Source organism: Metarhizium acridum, assembly GCF_019434415.1.
Source record: "Metarhizium acridum strain ARSEF 324 chromosome Unknown scaffold_234, whole genome shotgun sequence".
NCBI classification, from domain to species: Eukaryota; Fungi; Ascomycota; class Sordariomycetes; order Hypocreales; family Clavicipitaceae; genus Metarhizium; species Metarhizium acridum.
Window position 1 is genome coordinate 601023 of NW_027094021.1, and position 23325 is coordinate 624347.

The 23325-nt window shown below is 35.8% G+C and overlaps 3 protein-coding genes across 3 annotated transcripts; 2 read left to right on the forward strand and 1 right to left on the reverse strand.

Moving 5' to 3' along the window:
* Positions 1 to 5232: 5232 nt before the first annotated feature.
* J3458_011763 (uncharacterized protein) lies at positions 5233 to 6667 on the forward strand. The gene is made up of 4 exons (XM_007817912.2): positions 5233 to 5555; positions 5615 to 5778; positions 5838 to 5884; positions 5937 to 6667. The coding sequence occupies exons 1-4, from the start codon at positions 5384 to 5386 to the stop codon at positions 6481 to 6483; spliced, it is 930 nt and encodes a 309-aa protein (XP_007816103.2). The 5' UTR covers positions 5233 to 5383; the 3' UTR covers positions 6484 to 6667.
* Positions 6668 to 8196: 1529 nt separating this feature from the next.
* Positions 8197 to 9561, reverse strand: J3458_011764 (uncharacterized protein; the record flags this gene model as incomplete). The annotated part of the gene is made up of 1 exon (XM_066119986.1): positions 8197 to 9561. The coding sequence occupies one exon, from the start codon at positions 9559 to 9561 to the stop codon at positions 8197 to 8199; it is 1365 nt and encodes a 454-aa protein (XP_065975104.1).
* Positions 9562 to 12656: 3095 nt separating this feature from the next.
* Positions 12657 to 14795, forward strand: J3458_011765 (uncharacterized protein; the record flags this gene model as incomplete). The annotated part of the gene is made up of 1 exon (XM_007817914.2): positions 12657 to 14795. One exon carries the CDS (start codon positions 12657 to 12659, stop codon positions 14793 to 14795), a length of 2139 nt encoding a protein of 712 aa, XP_007816105.1.
* Between the last annotated feature and the right edge of the window lie 8530 nt (positions 14796 to 23325).

Genomic DNA, 23325 nt, shown 5'->3' on the forward strand with positions numbered 1-23325 from the left:
TACATATTAATATCTTATAAAATAATAATATTTATAGTATTACCTTATAACTTAAATATAAAATATTAAATATTAAAGTTATAAGAAATACATTAAAGTTATAAATAATATATTTGAATACCTTAAAATTTTTAATATAGAATAATATTTTATACTTTCTTTTTATATATATCATTTCTTATATTATAATAGATTTTATATTTCTTACTTAACTTTTTTATTTTTAAATTTTATTATAAAAAAAGTTTTACTAAAAAAAAGCTTATATAAGCATGTTATATATTAAAATAAAGTTAAAAATCACGTGATTTTAAATCTTTAAAAATTAACCTTAAAATGTGAATATTAAGCGAGATATTAAGCTTTTAATCTCTTATTTTAAAAAGTAAATCTTAATTTTTAGCTAAGATTTCACCTATTATAACTCGCTTAATTTATAAGCTATACGTATAAAAACTAATGCATTATAAAGAGCTAAATTAGCTTTATTTAAGTATAATAATTATAACCTTATAAGTCTTATAATTAACGTTATATTTATAATTAAAATTTCCCTCTATAATTATATATTACACTATAAATATAATTGTAGTATAGTTAAACTACACTAAAACTACAAAAACTATACTACACTAAAAACTACACTAAAAAACTATATGTAGTGTAGTTTTTTTATTAATACTCTAGTAGAGATTAGTATCTTAAAATAAGAAGATAAGGTAAAACTTAATAAATATACTTAAATATACTCTTAAATTAATTACGTTTATCTTAAAAGGCTAAAGTAATAAGTAAGTTAAATATTCTTATATTAAATAATAATACACTTAACGTAAATAATATAAGAATTAATATATTTAAATAAAGAAATAAAGTATAACTTAATAGACTCTTATAAGGTATTAATTAATAATAATAAAGGTTTTAAGTTATACTTATATAAGTATTATATAAAGTAAAATATAATACTTTAATACTTAATTAATAATAATAATTATTATAATTTAATATAAAGAAAGTAAGTTATATAGGTTTTATTTAAGTACCTAAAAACACTTAATATTCTTAATAAATAATTATAGGTACTCCATTTTCCCTTATAAATCCATTTAAGTCTTTTTTTCCTACCTATACCTACCTAAAGCCCACGGGTAAGCAACCCACACGGGTACCCGTGGACCTTTTACACCCTAGTTTCTGAGGACGAGAGATGACAATGTGCATCTAATCCACCAGTCGGCCAGGGATTATTTGCTAGAGACATTTAATCTTTAGTTGGCTGGAAATGTCCCGGGACATGTGAGCATCGCTAAGCGCTCTATCGAAACCATGTCCTCGGTGCTCCGACAGGACATTTACGAGCTCGACCACGGCTTGAAACCAGAAAAATTGAAACCTGATGCCACCCCAGCCAGATCCTCCAGTTCCAATAAGGTGCGCGTGCATCTTCTGGGCAGAATGTTGAGCGCCTCGGGTCTGAGTGTAGTAGAGGGCCAGTGCTGGAATTTCTTAAGGTGCATTTCCTCCACTGGCTGGCAGCCTTGTCACTAATAGGAAGGCTCTTGGACGGATTTTTGTTAGGGAGGAGGCTTTTGCACGTCGCCCAGGTATGAGGAAGACTGTTATCACTATTCCTGGTAACTAATGGCGTCCAGGAGTCGTTTTCATGTTCTGAGCTTGCAGCCTTCTTGGGGGATGCTGAAAGGTTTATCAGTAGCTACGGATCCATCATAGAACGAGCCCCATTGCAAGCGGTTGGCTCTGCACTCGTGTTCAGTCCCATGGAAAGCTTGGTCAGAAAAGCGCAGTGGCAAGAGAGGCTGCCTTTCATCCCGACAGTTGCAGGTATAAGAGACCACCGGGACGCTCGGAGGCAGACACTCGAGGGGCATGGGGGCCAGTTTAAGGCTGTCGCACTTTCATCCGCCGGCATGATCGCCTCGGCTTCCGGTGACTGTACTGTCCGGCTCTGGGGTGCGGCCACGGGAGCATGCCGGTGGGTGCTCGCCAGGCGTAGTGAGAATATCTGTGCGGTCGCCTTTTCACCCGATGGCAAGATCATCGCCTCGGCCAAGCGACTGCAGCATCCGGTTTTCCCCCGATAGTTCCTTGGTTGCCCCAGCCTCTGATAATTGTACATCCGAACCGGGAATATAGCTACAGAGGCACACCAGCAAACACTCGATGGGTATAACGGTGAGGTCAAGTCCCTGGTGTGTTTGAGTAGCAGGACCCTGATAAGATGGATGTGGCGCGAAACATGTACAGACCGTGACTTTACTATTAGCGGGTTACTAGAGTTCTTTAACTGATTATAGATGATACATCTTCCCCCTTCAATTCTCTGTTATAGTAATGGGGTGCTAACTCTCATAAAGTTAACGTATTTTAAAAAGACAAGCAAATGGTAAGAACTTGGGCTTCAAACACGAGAGTATTGAGACGCCACGGAACTAGATGTTGTATTATAAGGCATATATCTTGCAGCTAGTTGGTGAAGTAAAGTCGAATGTAATGTAATTGAAGCATGTCAGTCTACCTCTTTGTGCAAGAGGTGAAGCAATGTCTCATTTGGGACGTAACACAGCGCTAGGATTAAAGGGACTATAGAGTGCCTTGCAATACTATAAACCCATCGAGTTCAATTAATATCTCACAGACACAAAGCTGACAGTAAATATACAAGGGCTTGAATGCCAGGCTGCGAGGCTCGAGCCTCACTATTATTACCTATGCCTAGTATTTGGGATACTCTTCTAGCAGAAAGCACTCAATAGTCACGTATTTAAACTAGTATATTTTTTATTGAGTTGTAATTTTTTTTAACCCATCTTGATAGTCGTGCAAGCACTGCATCAGGTAGTGCCTCAACAAGTAACACCATGTGCCTGGCCGTACCTAAGCCAAAGAACAGTAACAAACCGCGTCATATACTATAAATGCATCTCAATGCGTTAAAAGCTAGTGAAACTGGTGATTCATCGCGGCGCGCCGGCAAAGGCTATCTCGCGATAGCCTCAGCTATTGTATGGAAGTAAAAATATAGTTTGTGCCAGTGACTTGCTCTGAAAACTCAAAATGGCCGCACACAACATATGTAAATGAGGTTAGACCAATCGACGTTATCTAAATCCGCGAGATTACATTTGGGTGTAATGCAGGGTCCACGCGGAGAGCAAGAGCCAGCTATTCGTGCTATGCTAGTAAAAGAAGTGCCTCAAACACAGCAGCAGAAGAAGAAATGGCGTGCTAATTTACTCATCAGACGCACAACGACCGATGGAGGGAGGTGACGATCTTTATGAAGCATTCGTAGTTTTTGGTCTGGAGGGATAGACCTGCGCGTGGTGGTATCACGCGTCAAAGACGGTCCATACTCATACATACACGACCGTAATTGAGCGTTCCAGAACATCTCGCTAGTATTTTTGCCAAGGCGACATCATCATAATATGCGCGGGATTCCCAGAAGACAGTGCGGCATATTGGCTCAGTATTTGGTGTCGATAGCTGAGGAACCTGGACGGCAATTAGCCACGATGCCAACTGGATATGCCCCCCGATGCGGTCCAACAAGTCAATTACAATATGATGAGGTCATATGTAACGGCTGATGGGGATCCAAAGTTCTTTTCTCCTCAAACCAGTACAAAACGTGCCGACGGCAGCAAGGGGGCCCCAACAAGCCGGTGCGTCCATGCCCATCGTGGGCACTACGAGGCGAACTTCTGCTCTCGGTCGATAGAGAGCTATTACCAAAATAGCAAACGCGGCTCTTTTTCACAACAAAGAAAAGTCGCTCGTGTGACAGACGCGGTTGAATTCGGTCCGCACTCCCCGCGCAAACAACGCCTGACCATGGCCACAAACCAGCACTTGAGCAATTACCGAGAAACGTCGTGCAAGGGATTTCATTACCGCGACGCCAGTTGGCTCGTCGGTCCAGGTTCAATAAGCCATCCGTTTTAGCGTCGGCAGTGTTGCTTCCGCCGCGCGGGAAGGCGAACATCCGGGGTTGAAGTTTCCACAAAATCCACAAGGGCCGAGCACACGGCTTCGCGCTGGTGAGACCTACTGTAACAGGGGTGGGATATGTATGACTGGCTGCTGGCTAGACTAGTCTCTATTATTGGTGGTTTTCCTCGCTCATGTTGGGTTGGGTATTTGGGTATTTCCCGTCTTTTCCCCACACGACCTGTCATTGCGTGGAAACGGCCACTTTTGGAAAGGGTGAATGGAAAGTGAATCTTGGTGACTTTGCCATGGACTGATATCGAGGAAATTAGACGTGTTTAAACGAGATGAGTATCTGTTGTTGTAGTTGTTGTTGGATTGTTGTAGTTGTTGTTGGATTGTTGTAGTTGTTGTTGGATTGTTGTAGTTGTTGTTGGATTGTTGTAGTTGTTGTTGGATTGTTGTAGTTGTTGTTGGACTACTCTGCGTCTACACCAAGTCATGTGTCTCATATTTGGCGAGGCGTTAACAAGTGCGAGCGGATGGATGGTCGACTAGATACCAGCCAACGCCAAGCAGCCCTACTAGTATTGTATTTCTGTGAGTGGACACCATTGGTCCTCGACACAGGCTCAGTCCAAGTTGTAAGACACATGTGTGCGGCCTTTGGAATCATATTGCTCAGGAACCACTAGTGTCAACCTAGCTCAGTCTCGGCTCTGAACTGACTGCATCATGATGCAGGTGCGCTGCTATTGTGCCTAGCCGTGCTGTACAAGAGTGCCGTCGAAGGAGGACGGCCTTTGTTCAAGGCAACAATCGTCTCCATGGAGGCAACAGCAGTGAGTTGTTGTCAGATTTCGTCTTCACCATCAACCGTCAGCTATTTGCGGGCAACGTGAAAATATTTCAGCCAGGATCCGAAATTGGAGGTCCGGGATTCAAAGACCCAGGGAACCGGTCAGACCATTGGGCCGACCGTCTCAGTAGTTCAAGCCATGTCCTATTTCCCAGGAGGCATAGTCCTTCCGCGCCTGGGGCAAAGACAAGATTGCATATGCCACCACCTTGGCGTGGCAAGCAAAATTCCAGATCAGGCAACGAGAATGTAGGTCACTTGGTTCAGAAACCTCAACCCAGTCTTAGCGCAGCCTTGTGCTTCATTACCGGCTCTCATCACAAAGGCATTGATTTGCCCAGCCCCTTGTTCCACTCGCAGTCTACGGTATTTGAAGGGGCGTGGCAGCCACCTACTCGCCATGAAAACAGATGGTATATGTTGCCTATCCCACCTTCCTTCTTCCATTCTCTACTTTCATACACTCTCTCCGAAAGGCCGTACCCCAACATCAACGTCGTCAATATTGTGCCAAAGACCAAAGCTTAAAACAAAAGATCAGCAACTCAGATTACCTTTTGTTCAGTCATCATGCAGTTAAAGAATGTCATCCTGGCAGCGGCAGTCGGGCTTGTCGACGCTCAGCGCCCCAAGGACCAAAGCATCTGCGACTATTACACGACCGCGTTGCTGAAGACCAACAACGCAACAAACCAGGCTACGCTGCTGACCCTGTTGGTAAACACAGTCGTCATTGGAAATTGTATAATCCTTCTGTGCCGTTTCACTCTTCGCAGTTTGGGCGCTAACCCGAGCACATAGACACCATGCCTAACCATAATGCCGTTCCTGGCATCCTCGCCCCCGGCGAGATTGACGGCAAACAGGTCAACCTTGCTCCTTACTTCAACGGTGCGCTTGCTTCAACGAATACTGGTGGAAAGATGGGCGAGTCTGTCAACTTCTTAGACGGCGGTGGCGCGGCGGTAAGTCGAGCCTGCTGACAATCTTGCTGAACTGGCGAAAAATGTGCTAATTGGAAAAGCCCCTGAAAGAGAACAAGCCCGCCAATGACGACAAAAGCCATCAGTAGTACGTACATTCTCCTCTGATGCTCCAGGATGCGCTGACCCCGGAAAAAAAGCTTCCTCCTCACGCACTTATACGAGTTCTTTGGAAGCCTCACAGGATGCAGCATGCAAGGAATGGCCGGATTCGACGCGTACAGCGGGCATGCTTCCATGGCAGAGGTTCACAAGTTCATGGATCTTGGAAAGCCAGAGATGGACTACTTTGTGGCGCAGGTTGGCCTCGCGGCGGCCTCTTTTGGCGTGGCCAAGGACGACGTCACTGCCATTGCCGACTCGCTCAACGCTGTTTTCAATGTTGCTTGCGGGCCGCCCACCACTGCCGTTAAAGCGCAGGGCCCTCAGCTGCAATCCATCTGTATCGACCAGTCTACTTGTCCCAAGGCTGCGAAGGATCCCATGTGCGACAGGTACCCGGCTGTTGTTAAGCCTAGCAACGCAACGGGCACCACGATGCCATCTGGGAGTACGAGTGCGACCGGCACCGCCTCTGGAACGACCGTGCCAAGCGGAACTGGTTCGGCAGTGCCGACTGCTGCTGCTGCCGTGAATGGATATAGCCTTGCGGCTGCTGTCGCTTGGCTGGCCGCTTTCCTTGTGTAGATAAGTGAGGCACCGACTAGATTTGGTTCAAGGAGGATGAGCAAATGTTGTTTGAGTAAACGAGTTCGGTAAATCTGTGTGTAATATATGAGTAATTACTCTGGCCGTAGTGCTTGGGGTAATGTAATAATAAGGGATGATGTATATTTTCTGCTAGACCCTGTGTTGGAATCTTATTTTCTGGTACGCTTTTTACATGTCGCCGGATTGTATGACAAAGAGCCCAGAGGACCGTTCATTTGGTCGTTGAGCCATGGAGCAAAATATCCAGTGATTGCGGCCCTTGGCCGAATACCCACGATATGGTTATCAAAAGAACGCGCTCTAGCTGAACAGCAACTATACCCCCTTATATTCCGTCGACAAGTATCCAGCTCAAATGTGACCTTTTGGTTCCCTCTCTATCTATGGTCCTGACAAAAATACAGAACAAGGTAACTGTTACACGGAAATGGCCCAATGTCAAAGGTTACACAAGGGCTACGGTCACGAGACCTAGAGCAAAGTCTCTCACCGACTTCTTGTATTCAAAGAGGTCTTTGGTCAACGAGGTCTTGAGGAAAACCAAGGACTTTTGATACCAAAGACTGTTATCAGATGAATTGAGCTGAATTGCTCCAAGCCCTCTAACGAGCCCTTGTCACAGTAACCGCGTACAATAGCTCCTGTGCGAAAAGGGGTTTGCCGCAACTTGGGTAGCAGGCCATATCTCAATTGAATTTTATAAAATGAGCTAGGTAATCAACAGTAACTAAGCTAGTAATTGACGAGGCTTTTAAAGTTTTGCCTCAAGGCCTCGTGGAAAACTGAGAAACTGAAAGTCGATTATTGACATTAAATTGAACCCTTTATTCCAAGCCCAGCTACCCTGCCCTTGGCAAACATGTTTTGGGAGTTTTACTCATCACTTTCTGTCACACAGTCAAAGCTCAATAATCTCACCGCCCAACAAAGGGGCATCGCCGATACAGGACCTGGAGGTTACACAGACTGAACACATGACCCGCTGGGAGCCTTAGACACAGCTGTTCCTTTTGTCACACGGATTAGGTCAAGCAAGGATTAGAAGCCCTTTGTTACACAAGGAGATCACGAGAACTATGGGGCACACTAGGCACGGGCCGTTCCTTTCATGTATATAAGATGGTCTCCCCTCGCCTTCTGGTTTGGAGGAACCAAGGACCTTTGACATCCTACAAGATTATCATTGAATTGAGCCCATTTGCTTCAAGCCCTCTAATGAGCCCTTGTCACAACACCTCAGTCTTCTACTTGTATAGTACATCTGCTATTGGACCGAGTAGGGATACACTCTGTCACACGGTCAAGACCTGGACAAAGGTATCGGATAACAAAGGTTACACAACAAAGAAAGGTATCACGAGAGCCCAGAGTCGGACCTTGGCGAGGGCTGCCTCGGGCTACTAGGGCTCACTGACTTGTTGTATTTATAGAGACGTCTGGTCCCTTAGGGCCTTGACGAAAACCAAAGACCTTCAATATCCTAAAGTAGTTTATGAAAGATTGAACCCCAAGTTCTAAGCCCAGTAACCCTGCCCTCGTCACACCCTCATGGGAGCCAAAGAAACTCTCTGAACGGTCTCGTACCATGAAGCTATCCAGCTGCAAAATTGAGACCTTTTCTTGCCATTGCGAGGAGATCCGCTTAGGCTTACTCTGTGGCCTTCTGCTTATCCTCCGGCTGCAGCCCCTCTACGCTCTGCTGATGAAAGCCTTGGCAAACCTCTCGGTGGAAGGAGTCGCAGCTTCACTGAATAATTCCGTAAGTTCCGCTATGAGGACCTTGATCTCGCCGCCGTCCTGGATAATAGCGTCCACATCCTCGAGTACCAAACCGAGGAACGTGACTATTGTCTTGAATGCTATCTCCCTCTTCTCCTGGCTGTCGATGTTTTTTAGTAGATCCCATACTTTGTCAAAGATGTACTTCTCAACTCGGTGCTTTGAACCGTCCAACAGCTTCACAACCTCAGCAGTCCTCCTCGAGGAAGCACCCCTCACTTGAGCTAGCAGTTTATCCTGTTCTTTCGCCTTGGCCAAAATGAGCTCTTTGAGACGTGTCTCGGCTTCAAGATTCTCTTGCAGTCTTATCTGAGTCGATTTCAAATCATTCACTTCCATGCTTAAATCTTCGACGGCCTTGGTGTAGGCATTCGTCCTCTCGGCCGATTCCAAGCTTGCCACTTGATCCCTGAGACTCTGTATAAGCTTGGATTGCTTTGCGTCTTTTGATTTGTAGTAATCTCTCGATTGGCGAATCGCCTTGGCTTCGTTGAAAATGGTGTCGCATTCATGTCGAAGCTTCTCTTGCTTTTTGACCTTTTCGGCCAACCGTTTCTCGAGCTTGCGGCTCTTTTTTATCATTTCCTCTGTTTCCTTCAGCTGCTGCTCAGCAACATTTCTTTCTCTGGTAACTTGTTCTCGAGCTTGAGCGGCCTCTCTTGTCTTTTTCCGTTTTTGAGCATCAAGGAACTTGTTCTGGCTGAGTAGCTTCGACGTCACTTCTTCATGATCCCTCATCAGGTCTTGGGTCGCTTTGTTGGCTTTGGCTAGTTGGCGCTCAGTTTCCTGCAAATCGCGCTCGGCGTTTTCTTTTTCCATTTCCGTCTTCAACACGGTTGCTTGCATTGCAGTGTACTTGTCAAGCATCTCCTGAATCTCCTTCTCACTTGCGTTTTCCTCTTTACTTTTGGCCGCAAGCTTCTCTTGGAGGGCTCTCGTCGCCAAGCTGTAAGAGGCCGCGTCTTGGCTCCATTGATAAGTAGACCAATTTGCGGCAGCCAACTGGTGTTGAAAGTGAGCCGTTGCTTCTCGAGTGATGGCTGAGTACTTTTCATCAATGAAGGCGATGTATCTCTCAAGAAAACTAACTTGGCCCCGGAGGCATTCTACTTCCTGCGTAGCCTGGTATCGTCCTTTAGTTTGGGCTTCAAAGAGAGAACCGACGTCGTTGAGTGCAGTGGCTAGACTCTTCACGTTACCCTTGAGCCTAGCGATCTCGTGCTCCTGCTGAGAAATCCTTGCGTTGGCGGCTGTGATGATCTCGTCTGGAGTCATCTTGGCGTGCCTTGTTCTGACCTAAACCGATAGGGAAGAAGGGGTAGAATACTTGAGAAATTTTGGATGGTGGAGGATGGTGATTCCTTAGTCGTAATTGAGCGGGGGAAGCTACGGATCAAAAAGTAATTTCAACCTGCACTGAACACCAGAGAATCTCAACTAATTTGATTGTTCTTTTGTTGTTCGGGGGTTGAGGACTGACTTGTAATGAACAACGTTCAGGCTTGTGATTCTGGATCCATAAAGACGAACATGGTAGACAAAGAGTTCTTTTGATGTTCAGTATTTGTGTGATAATTGAACTTTGGCCAGAGGTAAAATTGAACAAGCGTAATTCTGTTCCTTTTGCTCTTTTTTTCGTGTTTCTCGGTAGAATTTTACACTCTCTCCTGTCCAGTTCTACTTCACCGCACCGCCTCGTTTTTTTCTCTAGGCACTCTGAATGATTGGTTAATAGTCATCGAAGGTTTCTCATCCTTTGCCATGAAGATTCTGTTATTATCAGGTATTCTGTGCTGTGAACTGAGTTTGAGCACATATCAATATGCCATTTTGCACTCAAACTTGCCCATCAAGTGTGTTCCATCGTCCAGAGATGTACGAAACAGGAGGTAGAAATTAGCCTCTGCAAGCTGATATAGAATGTAATGCTGCGCTCTGAGAAACTTGGGCATATTACAAAGGGTATTGGGTTGAAACACAAGAGTCACGAAGCAAAAAAGCTCTGCAACCTCGGCCAAATATCCCCAGTATATAGTTTACAGATGTGCCCTTTTGGCTCGCCTCACGACATTAATACTATTAAGCATGACATTTGGATAATAATTCCTTTGTCTTATTATCCCTATTTTATCAGCTATTCTTTTTATTCCTTCGTTAATCTTCAAGTTCATTCTCATTCCAGGTATTTCCTTGAACATAGTAGAACCTCATCCGTTCCCTTCCCTCCGTACAAACAATCTCAATTCACATGCGGTTAAGAACAATTAGGCGGGTAGATGGGCTTTAATTTATGACTTCATTTCTTGCACCATGATACCATCTTTGGTACCCAGGGCCTACTTGCGTACGGTATTGCATGACGACGAAAAATACATGGGGCAAAGGTCCTTCTTCTAATACACGCATCGCAGTCCTTGCCCGCTGTAGTATTTAAAGTCTGCTGCGCAAGCGACTGATCTTATCCAAATTAAAGCTAACAAAGGCAACATGTGGAAAATCCATTACCGGCTCTGAATCAAAAAGAAATGCAACGCCGCCGTATTCTTCAAAACAACATCGGAACTAGCAGCGCTAGAGGCGCCCGTCAAATTTCGGGGCTGCTTACGACAGTGATTGAACATGAGAACTCTCCTTCGAACCGAGGATGATTGGGCCGGCTCCATAGCAAATGACCAATGTTTCACTGCAGTATGGCGCCACCACGGCTTGTTCAGCCCTGGCTACACACCCTTCCGTAACTCCATACTTTTACTCTGTACTGTGAGGGGAAACGTGGCTTTGGTGAGAGGCTTGTTTGACAGCTCACTCTGTGCGTAATACCGGTCGCTTTTACGGAGCGCCTTGCCTGCCGCCCGGGTCTGTGGACAACCTTGTTAGAAATGAAGAAGTGTTGAGAGGCTGGCGCCATGTCGGCAGTTACTAGCACATATTAACGCCACCCAGAATGGAAGAATTACTGAAAAGGATAGTTTAAGCGGCCAAGTGAGTCACTTCTCTATCTACTCAGCTAGATGGTCACCACGACCAACAACCTATAACTTGTACATGCCACAGAGAACAAAAAACGCCACTCTGGAGGTGAAATTGTGAGTTCAAGGCTCACTATGATAAATGTTGAATCTCTTTCACGCGTGGTTTCTGCCGCACGGCGGCCCGGAAACTTACTTCACACGGATTATAGCTAGCAATCACGGCCTGTCGATGCAAGCATTTCGAAAGCCACGATTTTAGACGCCACCAACTAGACCTAGAAGATTAAGCCAAGTCTCATCCCGCGGTTATTGGCCCCTCTACATGAATCATTACACTTGTCATTGATCCTCAAAGCTAGTTGAAATGTGAAGTAAAACATTATTTCGGCGGCTAGTCCCAGCCGTTGGCAGCGAGTTCACTCCACAACCAGTCGCCTTGATACTTATGTTTTCGACCCGCTATTCTCTGAATCTTTCGTGTAGCTGTTACCATTTACTGCTGCCATAGGCTGTGGAAGCCCGGATGGTGATGCCCGTGTTATGGAGGGTCCAATTCGGGAGGGTCTGAGACCACTGCAATATGAAAACAACTAGTTAATCGTGGCTGAGTGTCCTCGGAGAAATAGATCTTACTCGCGCTCTACCCGTTCTTTTTACACCAGCCTTGAGATCGAAAGGAATACTGCTCCGAATGACCACATCTTCCTGAGTCGAATCAGACAGCTCCCAATTTCAGCCCCACGAAAAAACACCGTTTTCGGTCAACGTCGGGGTCAACCGCCGTATTAGTGCTGCAGGAATGGTGGCTTGCAATTCAGCTGCCCTATCATTCAAACCGAGCGAATGAATGGTGGCGATTACAGTTCAGCTCTATATATATGCATGTCTTGCGAGGACGCCCCCCGACGCCTCAAGTAGACTATTGGAGGCAACTAATGGAAACGCTCTCACCACCAGAAATAATACTACCAAGCTAATAGTGGCATTGAAACAAAAGTTTGGGCTGTCACAGCCCACATGCAACGACAAAGGGCACTTAATAGGGAATGCAGATGCGATCTCTGCCTTGGCACAGCCAAGCTGAAATCTATCAAGCAGAGCCCAGATTCGTTGTCGTACATAGGGCGTCAAGCCTTATGAAAAATGAGATGCAAATCAAAATTCTGACTGGGAGCTACGTAAGCATACTATTAGGCTAGCAGACGTCTAAGAATATAAATAAAGGCTATATGTGTTGTTCAGTAGCCAAAGACTCCCAGCTTAAAAAAGGCCCTCTTCACTGCTCTTTCTTAAAAGAAATACCAACTGATTACTGGCTATAAATCAAATATCCTTCCACGGCTCTTTCTCCAGCCCCCCTACGGTTTTTCAGCTTGTAGGACAATCCTCACCGTCAACATGCATCGCATCCAGATTAACGGCAACTCACGCCCAGACGCAGGAGCTGCCAGCACCGCGTCTCACAACGCTTTCGCAGTACCGCCACCCGATGTAGCTAATTCCAATTACATCCTAATCCAAACCCGGGGCCCCCTTAACGCGCAGCAGAAACAAGCACTTCGGGACAAGGAAGTCGAGATTCTGGAGTACAAGGGTGAGGATGTCTACCTATGCGGCTACAAGCCTACTACGTTGGAGCCTCTGACCAGCAACCTCAGCGACTTCGTCACTGACGCCGAGGTCTATCACCCGGATTATGTGGTTGAGCCAGACCTCAAGGCGGGCAACGATGATGACGAAGCCGAGGTGGAAGTCGGCCTTCACGACGACATCGGCGATGAAGATATGAGCCGCGTGGCCAATGATATTGCTGCCCAGGCGGACATTCCGGTTACAAACGTCGAGGTTCATGACCGCAAGGCTTGCCTCAGGGTGCCCAAATCCAAGCTGGCCCAGCTCGCCCGCATCGACGAAGTCAAGGCCATCAACGAGGTGCACACTCGCCGCATCTTCAACAATGTTGCTTGCGGCATTCTCGAAGCCCACACGCCCGTTGGCACGGCCAACACCACCTATAAAGGCAAAGGACAGGTCGTGTGCGTAGCGGACACTGGGTTTGATACAGGTTCGCTGGCGGGATACCACGAAGCGTTCGGTGACCGCGTCATTTCTCTCCATGCTAGGGGTCGCCCTGCCGCCAGGGGTGAGCCTGAGAAGTCGGACGATCCAGACGGCCACGGTACCCATGTTTGCGGCTCCGTGCTGGGTAAAGGGAATCATGCTGAAGAGGGCGAGATTGAGGCCCCAGCTTCCGAGGCCAGACTCATCATGCAGTCCCTCTTTGATAAGTTCGACAAGAGTCGGGGTCCAAACCCGCAGTCATGGAATGCTGGGCTGGGCGGGATTGGCAACAACTACCCCGACCTCTTCGACGGCGTCTTCCGGGAGGGGGCTACGATCCATACCAACTCCTGGGGCGGACCACCTCAGCCCTATGTCGAGCGGGAGTCGGCCAGGATCGACAGCTACCTCTGGGGAAACAAGGACATGACGGTGCTCTTCGCTGCGGGCAACTCGGGAGTCGACATCGACCGCAACCGCGGCCACGTCGACCCCCATTCGCTGTCGGCCCAGGCCGTTTCCAAGAACGTCATCACCGTCGGCGCATCCGAGAACAATCGACCGAACGTCAAGAGCCCCGTAGCGGGAAACAAGCCGCTCGTCTACGGCGCCTGGCGCAACAGTTTCCCCTTCGGGCCCATCTCGGTCGACAATGTGGCTGACAATCCGGAGGGCATGGCCGCATTTAGTAGCCGCGGCCCCACTCGGCCCGATGGCCGGATCAAGCCCGACGTCGTCGCTCCCGGCACCACCATCCTGTCGGCCCGCTCCAGCCAGATTGTGCCGGGACACCACGGCGAATCTTGGGGACACAGCAACGATGTCAGGTGGATGTATGAGGGCGGCACGAGCATGGCCACGCCCCTTGTTGCCGGCTGCTGCGCCGTGATTCGTGGGGCTCTTGTTGATAACCATGTGCCCCGGCCATCCGCCGCGCTCATCAAGGCCCTGCTGATCAACGGCGCGGTGCCTATGAAGGGACAGTACAGCCAGGCCCTGCCCAACGGGGAGTTTGGGCCGTCCGTGGATGCGCCCAACCCCAGCTCTGGCTTCGGCCGCGTCAACTTGGCCAACTCCCTTCGAAACATTGTCGCCAACCAGGAGAGTGCCGTCTACGGGTTCCAGGACGTCACGGGCGACCAGTCCCTCGGCATGGACGGCCGACACCGGGGCGAACATGCTGTCACGGTTGACATTCCGCAAGGTAGCCCCGCAGCACTGACCTTGAAGGTTACGCTCGTATGGACCGACTTCCCGGGCGAGAGGCTGCAGAACGACCTCGACTTGGTCGTCGCTGGATCTGGTATTGAAAAGCATGGAAACCAGGGTGATGGCTCTGGGTTTGACCGAGTGAATAATGTGGAGCAAGTCGTTTGGAAAAACGTGAAGCCCGGATCGTATACCGTCACCGTCAGAGCCTTCCGCACCACCAAGGATCCTCAGCCGTTTGCTCTTGCATGGAGAGCATTTGCGTAGTTGGCCATGATTAGCTATTTCTTGCCGTTTTCTTTCAAATCGTTAGTGGTGCCTTATTCTGTGGTGATATTGCCCGCAAAAACGTCCTAATTCTCAACGGGAATAAGAGGCCAGAGAATAGAATTTCTTCGGATCTAGCGAACATACGCTGATTTTATTGGCTGGGAACTAGGATAATATGGTCAATACGTGTGTTACATGAATATTAAAACAAGATCAAAAGACTGAATGGAGTTTACCGCTTGGAAGACAATTCCTCTCAGTATTTGAGCCGGTCGGATGAATCTGTGTAATGAAAAAGGGTTTTAAATTGAGTCATTCCACCACCAAGGCACAAGGGCTCGTGAGCTAGAAGCCAACAACCGCCTGTTGAAGCCGGTAGAAAACTTGAGAAAAGAAAACGCATGCCCGGTGCACATCGACAGCCTTGGATGCCTACGTATGTTGCAGCCAGTATTGCCACATTCCCCAACATCTCGGGGCTGGCCTATCCAGAAATATGGCTTGCACACCAAGAGGGTCCAGAAATGCCTGGTTTGTCACCATTTGCCGGTTTCTCAGCTCATACTCAGAGCGCTATTTGCGGGAGAACATCGGTGGCCGGCGTCTAAGCCACCGGCGCGTCATGTTGCTTAACATGGTCGGGGGCTGTATGATAATTTGGGGCATTAGTTATATTGATTGCTGTTCTTCTTTCTTATTTTTACCTAAAGTATCTCTAGTAGTATTACCTCTCTTTTTATTATGTAACGTAATTAAGTTTACTTTTCTTTTTAATAGGCTAAGAGAGAGAAAAACTAATATTAACCTTAATATTATATTAAGCTCTCTTTTAAAATTTATTATATATTATTCTCTTTTAAGCTTTATTTATCTTAGGTTTTAATTAATTAAATTCTAATAATTAAATCTTAATAACTTTAATTATTTTAATTATAAGATAAATTATTTTAAGTTATTTATATAAACTTTTTATAATAAATCTCCCTTTATTAATTTAATTTTATAAGATATTAAAAATACTATTATAATTACTTATAAAAGATTTTCTTATATCTTATAAAACTTCTCTTTTAATTTATTCTTCTTATTTAATTTCTCTTAAATTAAATTATTTACGTAAAATAATTATAAAATATTTTATAAGTTCTTATTAATAATAGCTTTAATCTTTTAAGTATAAATATATTCTCTTCTTTTCTTTTAAAAATTAATTTATATTAAATTAATTTCTTATATTAATTCTTTCTTTAATAATATTTCTTTATTTAAAATTAAGTCTTTTACTCTTTTATATTATAAGTATAATTTAAATTCTAATATTACTATTATTAAGCTAACTCTTATAATAAATATATATTTATTATTAAGGTTTATTATAATAATTAATAATATTTAATTTTATAATTTTAATAAAATACCTTCTCTTTTTATAGCTTACTTTATTAATTAATTCTTAATTAAGCGTATATTTTATTTAATAAGTCTTATAATAAATAAATAAAATATTAATTTAAACGTAATTTTTATTTTATATTTTTAAGATATTACTTTTAAGTTTAAATTCTTAAAGTAAAATTTATTATTATAATAGATTTTCCTTAATTTTTCTATAATTAATTTCTAACACTTATTTTAAGTCTTAATAATTACGCTTTTAATAGCTTTATTATAAAATTAAATTATAATAAATTAAGTTATATAATCTATTATTATTAATATATAAGCGTTTTTATTTTAAGCTATAAGTATAATAAGCCTTAAATAATTTATAGTTATTAAGTTTTATAGTTTTAAAATAATAATTATCTTAAAATTAGCTTTTAATAAGTATCTTTTAATTTACTAGTATATTAAGTAAAAATAATAATAGGTTTTTACGTCTTTTAATTTTTTTAATTAAAAGAATCTCTCTCTTAGTTTTTATATAGTAATTTTTAGCTTAAAATATCTTAAAGTATTATAAGCTTATTAAATTCTTATTAATATATTCTTTATAAAAGTATATTTTATTAAAGATTTATTTTACTTTAAATAATAAAGTATTTAATTAATAATTTTATATTTTAAAGAGTAATACTTAATAAGTTTTCTTTATTTAATAGAAATAATTTAATATTTATAAATAATAATAATTAATATCTCTTTATACTATTATAATTTAAATTATCTCTTAAGTTTACGTGTTAATTCTTATATTATATCTTTATTTAAAGAGCTTTCTTTAAGTAAAATTAATTATTTAATATTTATATTTATTAAAATTTAAATTAATTAATTTATTATTATAAAAGTAACTTTTACTTTTATTTTTCTTTTTATTAATAAGGCTTTTAATCTTAAGCTATTTAATATTCTTAATATTTTATTAATAATCTTTATAATCTTTATAATATTAGCTTTATAAATATATTTTACGTTTAACTCTTATAATATATTAATCTATTAAATTACCTTTTTATATACTTTTATTAGATTTACTATTAAGTTAATAATACCTTTATAATTTATATATACCTTTAAAGAGAATAATAAACCCTTTATTAATTATTATATTTCTCTTAATTTTATTATAATTATATATATCTTTTTTTTAAGTATAATATATCTTTTTTTTACATTTATTAGCTTATAAAAAAGCTATATAATAATTTTAACCTTTAAGAAGTTATTGTTTATTATTAAAGTATTCGATTTAATATTCTTTATTTAAAATAAAACTTCTCTTATACTTATATTTAAGGCGTTTATTATTATATAAAATTAAAACTTTAAACGCGCTTTAAATATTATATTTATTTAAATATTATTATAAATTTTTAAGAGTATATTTTAAGCCTTTAATATTTAAGTTAAGTTATCTTTAAAAACCTTTTAATATTATATTAATTCCCTTTTTATTTTTATAGTTTTTAAAACTTTATAAAAATATACTTCTTTAATAATAAAAATTAAATTAACTTAACTTAAAATGAACTTTCTTAAAATAAAGTTAAGTAAATAAGTATTAGAATTTTATTTTATAATTATAATAGTTTTTATTAAAAATATTTTATTATTAAGGTTAATTAATTCTTATATTTACGTGTTAATTAAATTCTTTCTTTCTTTAAGAAATAACTTATATAATTTATACTTAAGGTAAAAAGCTTTATCTTACATTTATTAAGCCTAATAAAAGCTTATATTACTCTTAAAAAATATCTCTTTTATAAAAAGTTAAAGTAATTTTCTTACGTTTTAGTTTTAAGTAATAATTATTAACGTAAATAAAAAATAAAGTATAAATATCTTTTATATATCTTAAAATTAACTTTAATTTTATTTTATCTTTAAAGAATAAGTATTTAAATATTATATTCTTAAATTTAATATAAGTAATTAATAATTTTATTAAGCTTTAAGGTATATTATTATATTAAAATATTTTATTTAACCTAATAAAAGCTATCTTATATTTATTTATTAGGTTAATTTTAATAACTTAAAATTTATTTAAGGTATTAACTTAAAAGAAAATAATAAAGCGCTTATAATATATTAAGTTTAAATTTACTTTTATATTATAATAAAGATATTTAAGTTTAATAGTTTTACTATTAATATTATAATAATTATATATTACTTAGAATTTCTTTAAGCTTAGCTTATTTATAAATAAGGTTAATATAACCTAAAAAGAGTTTTCTCTTTAAATAATCTTAGCTTACTTTATAATAGAAAAAATCTTACGTGAAAATTCTTAGTATAAGCTATTATATTAATATTATTTACGCTTTTTAAGAAATACTTTAAGAATTAAAGGAATATAATATTATAATAAGTTTATTATATAAATACCTTTAATATTAACAATAAAATAATCTTTATAAGTGTAATATAACCTTATAATTATAAGATATTAATTATTATCTTTTATTAAATTCTTAAGTGTAATATAAAAATTCTTAAACTATAAAACTATAATTTTATAAAGCTATATAATTAATAAATAATTTATATATAGATTTTAAAATTATAAGAGATAAGCCTTTAAATTTAGTTTTCTTATATAAATTAAGGTAAAATTATATTCTAGTATATTTATATTTACCTTATTTTTCTTTAAAGTATTAATTAGCGCTTAATTCTTATACTTTTTTATAACTTTAAGATTATAAGAGTAATAACTTTTAAATAATACTTTTTATAGTAATACTTAATATAAATTATTCTCTTAAGGTATTAATAATATAAGAGACTTACTTTATATTTATATATATTTTAAGTAATTAAAATAAAAGTATAATAATAGATTATTTTAATTTAAATAGTATATTATATTTAAGAGTAAGCTTTTAAAATAAAGAGTTTTAGCTCTTACTTTTAAAGATAATTAAAGATTTTTATTATTGATATAAGGTTTTTACTTTTTAAAGAGATAAACCTTAAATTCTAGATTTTTTATATAAATTAAAGCTTAGCTACATTTTATTATATTTAAATAAAAGTTAAAGTTATAAGTTATAATAAATTTCTTTTAGTTTTTAAAATAAAAGCTATTAAATTTAATACCTTTTAATAAGTCTAAGAAATTTATATTTATATAAGGTTTTTTATTTTTTAAGGGGTAAACCTTAAATTTTATATTTTGTATATAAATTAAAGCTTTATTATATTTAAGTGCGTTTTATTATTAATTAATTTAACTCTTTATATAAAATCTATTTAAGGTTAAAAAATAAAGAGAGCTATTTTATTTACCTTTCCTTAAAAATAATAATATTAAATTTATATAAGAATTTTACTTTAATAAGAGATTCCCCTTAATTTTTAGTTTTCTTATATAAATTTATTAACTTAAATATTATAATATATCTTTAATTAGTTTATTTAACTCTCTTACACTTAAAATATTCGTAAATATATTTTATTAGCCTAAACGTAATATACATATATACCTAGAACTCTATACGTGATATTACAATCTAGTTACTTTTTAATTCTTATAACTTACTTCTTAAAAATAATAAGGTTCTTAAATAAGTAGTAAATTAATTTAAATAAAGTAATTAAATACTTTTAAAATACTAGTAATTTTAATTACATGTATTTTAAGCTATAGCCTATTATAAGTGTAAATAAGTACTTAAATAACTTAAATAATTTACTTATATAATATAAGCTTATATAAGGCTAATTAAAAGACTTAATAAAATATTAATAAAAGACCTTATAAAATTAATTATAAAGGTAAAACTTATTAAATTAAAGACTTATACGTATACTTATTCTCTTATATTAATAATATAATTATAATTAAACGTATTATTTAACTTTCTTTAACTTATAAGTATAAATACTATTATATAAATTCTCTTTAAATAAGTAAAGCTTATCGCTTTTATAAGTTAATAATAAATAGTAATAATTAAGTAAATCTATTATATAATCTCTTAATTTATAAACTAATTATTTAATTATAATTTTAACTCTCTTATCTTTTTACTTAACTTTAAAGTCTTTAATATTATTAGTTTAATCTTCTCTTTTTCTTTTTTTATAACGTTAAAATATTTTAATCTCTTAAAAGCTCTTATAAAGTAACGTTTTATAAATTTAATAATTATCTCTTAAAATAATTAATAGTATTTAATAATATTATATTAAAACTCTTTTTATATTAATTCTTTTAAAATTAAGTTTATAAAGCTTATACTTATAAGTAATCTATTATATATTATTTATTCTTATATATTCTCTTATAAAAGGTTTATTATATTACACGTAATCTTTTAAGTTAAAGAGAGGTAATAATACTTTACTTAATTTATAAGAGCTTTACTTTAATTAAAGGTTATTATATTTAAAATTACCCTTTAAATATTTTCTTTATAATTAAAGTATTTATTTTTTATAATTAATAATATAATATTAGTTTTTACTTTTTTTTTAGCTTTTTTAATTTCTTTAAAGTCTTTTAAGTAATTAAAGAGTTATTTAATAATTAAAAGTTAATTTAATATTATTATTTTCTCTTCTTTAATAAAACTTTTATAAGATAATAATAAAGAAAGAGATAAATTAATATTAAATAATAAAAGTTAATTTATTAGTTTTCTTAATATTAATCTTAAAGGCTTTAAAGTTATAAGACCTTAAATATTATTCTCTTTATTATTACTCTTTTAATTAAAGTTATTAAAACTTTATTATTAAAGCGTTTTTTTTAGGTTTAATATAATAATATTTTTCTTAATCTTTTTTAAGACTTTTATAAGATTAATAACTTTTTTATTTATTTAATCTCTTATAATCTTAAAGTATTTAATAATTATATTAACCTCATACCTAATAATTAATTATTATAAATTATTATAAGTAATTAAGTATTCTCTTAAAATTTTAAGCTACGTTCTTTTTATATAATATTATATCTTAAATATAATTATATTCTTATTAATTATAATTTATTTAATTAATCTTAAATAATTATATCTTTATTAGCTAATATAAGTATTTCTTAAAATAAAGCCTTTAATTAATATAATAATATTCTTCTTTATTATAAGTACGTATAGTTTACCTTTACTTTTATAAAGGCTTTAACCTAAGAATTTAAAGTTATTATCTTTCTCTTTTATTACTTTAAAATATACTTTAAGCTTATTTATAATTATATCTTATAGAATTTATAGGATTTTATTTACTCTTTTATTATTTATAATATAGCTTTTCTTTAATAAATATAATTAATCTCTTAAATATAATTTATAATTACTTTTAATTAAAGTTTTCTTTTTAAGTATTATTATTTCTTAGGTATAAATATTCTTTAATTTAGCTTATTTTTCTATTATTTTATTTAAGTAATAGCTTATAAGTTCTTTAAAGTAATTAATTAAGAATATTAAATACACGTAATTATATTTTTAGTTTTTTAGTTAAAATATATATAATATTAAAATATAATTAAATTTATAAGAGTAATTTAATAATTAAAGTACTTATTATTATTCTTTAATAAACTACTTAAAACGTTAATTTTTACCTCTTATAAGAGAATTAAATACGTATAATATCTTACGCTTATAATTAAATATAAAGTATATTTAATAGCTTAAAAAGTATATAAACTTTATAAAGAATTATATTTTTTCTTAATATATATAAATATCTTATAAATTATATTAAATATTATATATAATATTTATTAAAGTATTATTAAGTCTTTTAACCTTATTATTAATTAATTTATATAATTTTTACTTAATAAGTTACTTAACTTATATAATAAATAAGTATAATATAACGTTAAAAATCTTTTTAATTTCTCTTCTTATAATATAATTTATTATTATTAATTTAAACTAATTTAATTAATAGTTTAACCTTTTCTTAATATAGCTTTTAATTATAAATCTATAAATTTTTATTAAGTAATTATTTTATAACTTTTTAAACATTATTATAAATATAAGTAATAATCTTTTATAATACTTATTAAGGATTTTTAAGTTCTTATAAACTTTACGCTTATAATTCTATTACTTTTAAGGTTAATATAATAATAATTAAAAGAGATAAAGGTTAATAAGGTTTTACTTAATAAGTAATTTCTCTCTTTTTATATAAAACTTACTAGTATATATAAAGTATATTCTTTTATATATAATAATAGTTATATTATTAGTTTTTAAAAATAAGTATACTTAATTCTTTTTTAGTTTAATAATATTAACTTATACTTATATTTAAGTAATTATAATTAAATACTTTATAAGTTTAATTTCTTTAAAGATATCTTTTTAATTAAAAATACTTAAAGAGCTTAAATACTTAATTTAATTAATACTTAAATATTTTTTTATAAGGTTTTTATACCTTATAAGTAAGATTTAAATAATAAGTAAGCTAAAAGATTTAATCTTTAATAGCTTAAACCTAATATTATATAAAATAATAAGTAAAAAAGCTTTATAATACTTTTAATAATAATAATATTAAGAGTTATAAAGCTTTAAAAAGAAAAGATATAAAGGTTATATTATATTAAAGAGAAGAAAAGATATTGATATATATAAAAGATAAGAAAATTAAATACTTAAGAGATATAAAGAGCACTTTTTTATACTTATAGTATATAATATTATAGTTTTAGGTACTTTATTTAAACTTTATAATAAATTATTATATAGTTTTTTACTTAATATTACTTAATTATTAGTTTTTCTCTTTTATAACTCTCTTCTTTTAATATCTCTTTTTTTTATCTTTTAATTATTTAATTATAAGTAATTAAGTTTATTATATTTATAAGAACCTTTTAAACGTTATCTTAATTATTTTAAAGATAATTCTTAAAAATAAATTTATATTTTTTATTATTATTAAAATCTAATAAGATTATAATAATAAGCTTTAAGTTAATTCTTTTATTATTTATTAAGTACTTTACTTTTCTTTATTTAATTAAGATTTCTTTTAAGTATATATTAACTTTCTTTAGCTTAAATACGCCTTTTACTTTTAAATTTATAATAAGTATAAC

Coding starts and splice junctions, on each gene's coding strand:
- J3458_011763 (XM_007817912.2), top strand. CDS start 5,384: ATGCAGTTAAAGAATGTCATCCTGGCAGCGGCAGTCGGGCTTGTCGAC. Junction 5,779..5,837: donor TAGACGGCGGTGGCGCGGCG/GTAAGTCGAGCC, acceptor TAATTGGAAAAG/CCCCTGAAAGAGAACAAGCC. Junction 5,885..5,936: donor GACGACAAAAGCCATCAGTA/GTACGTACATTC, acceptor CCGGAAAAAAAG/CTTCCTCCTCACGCACTTAT.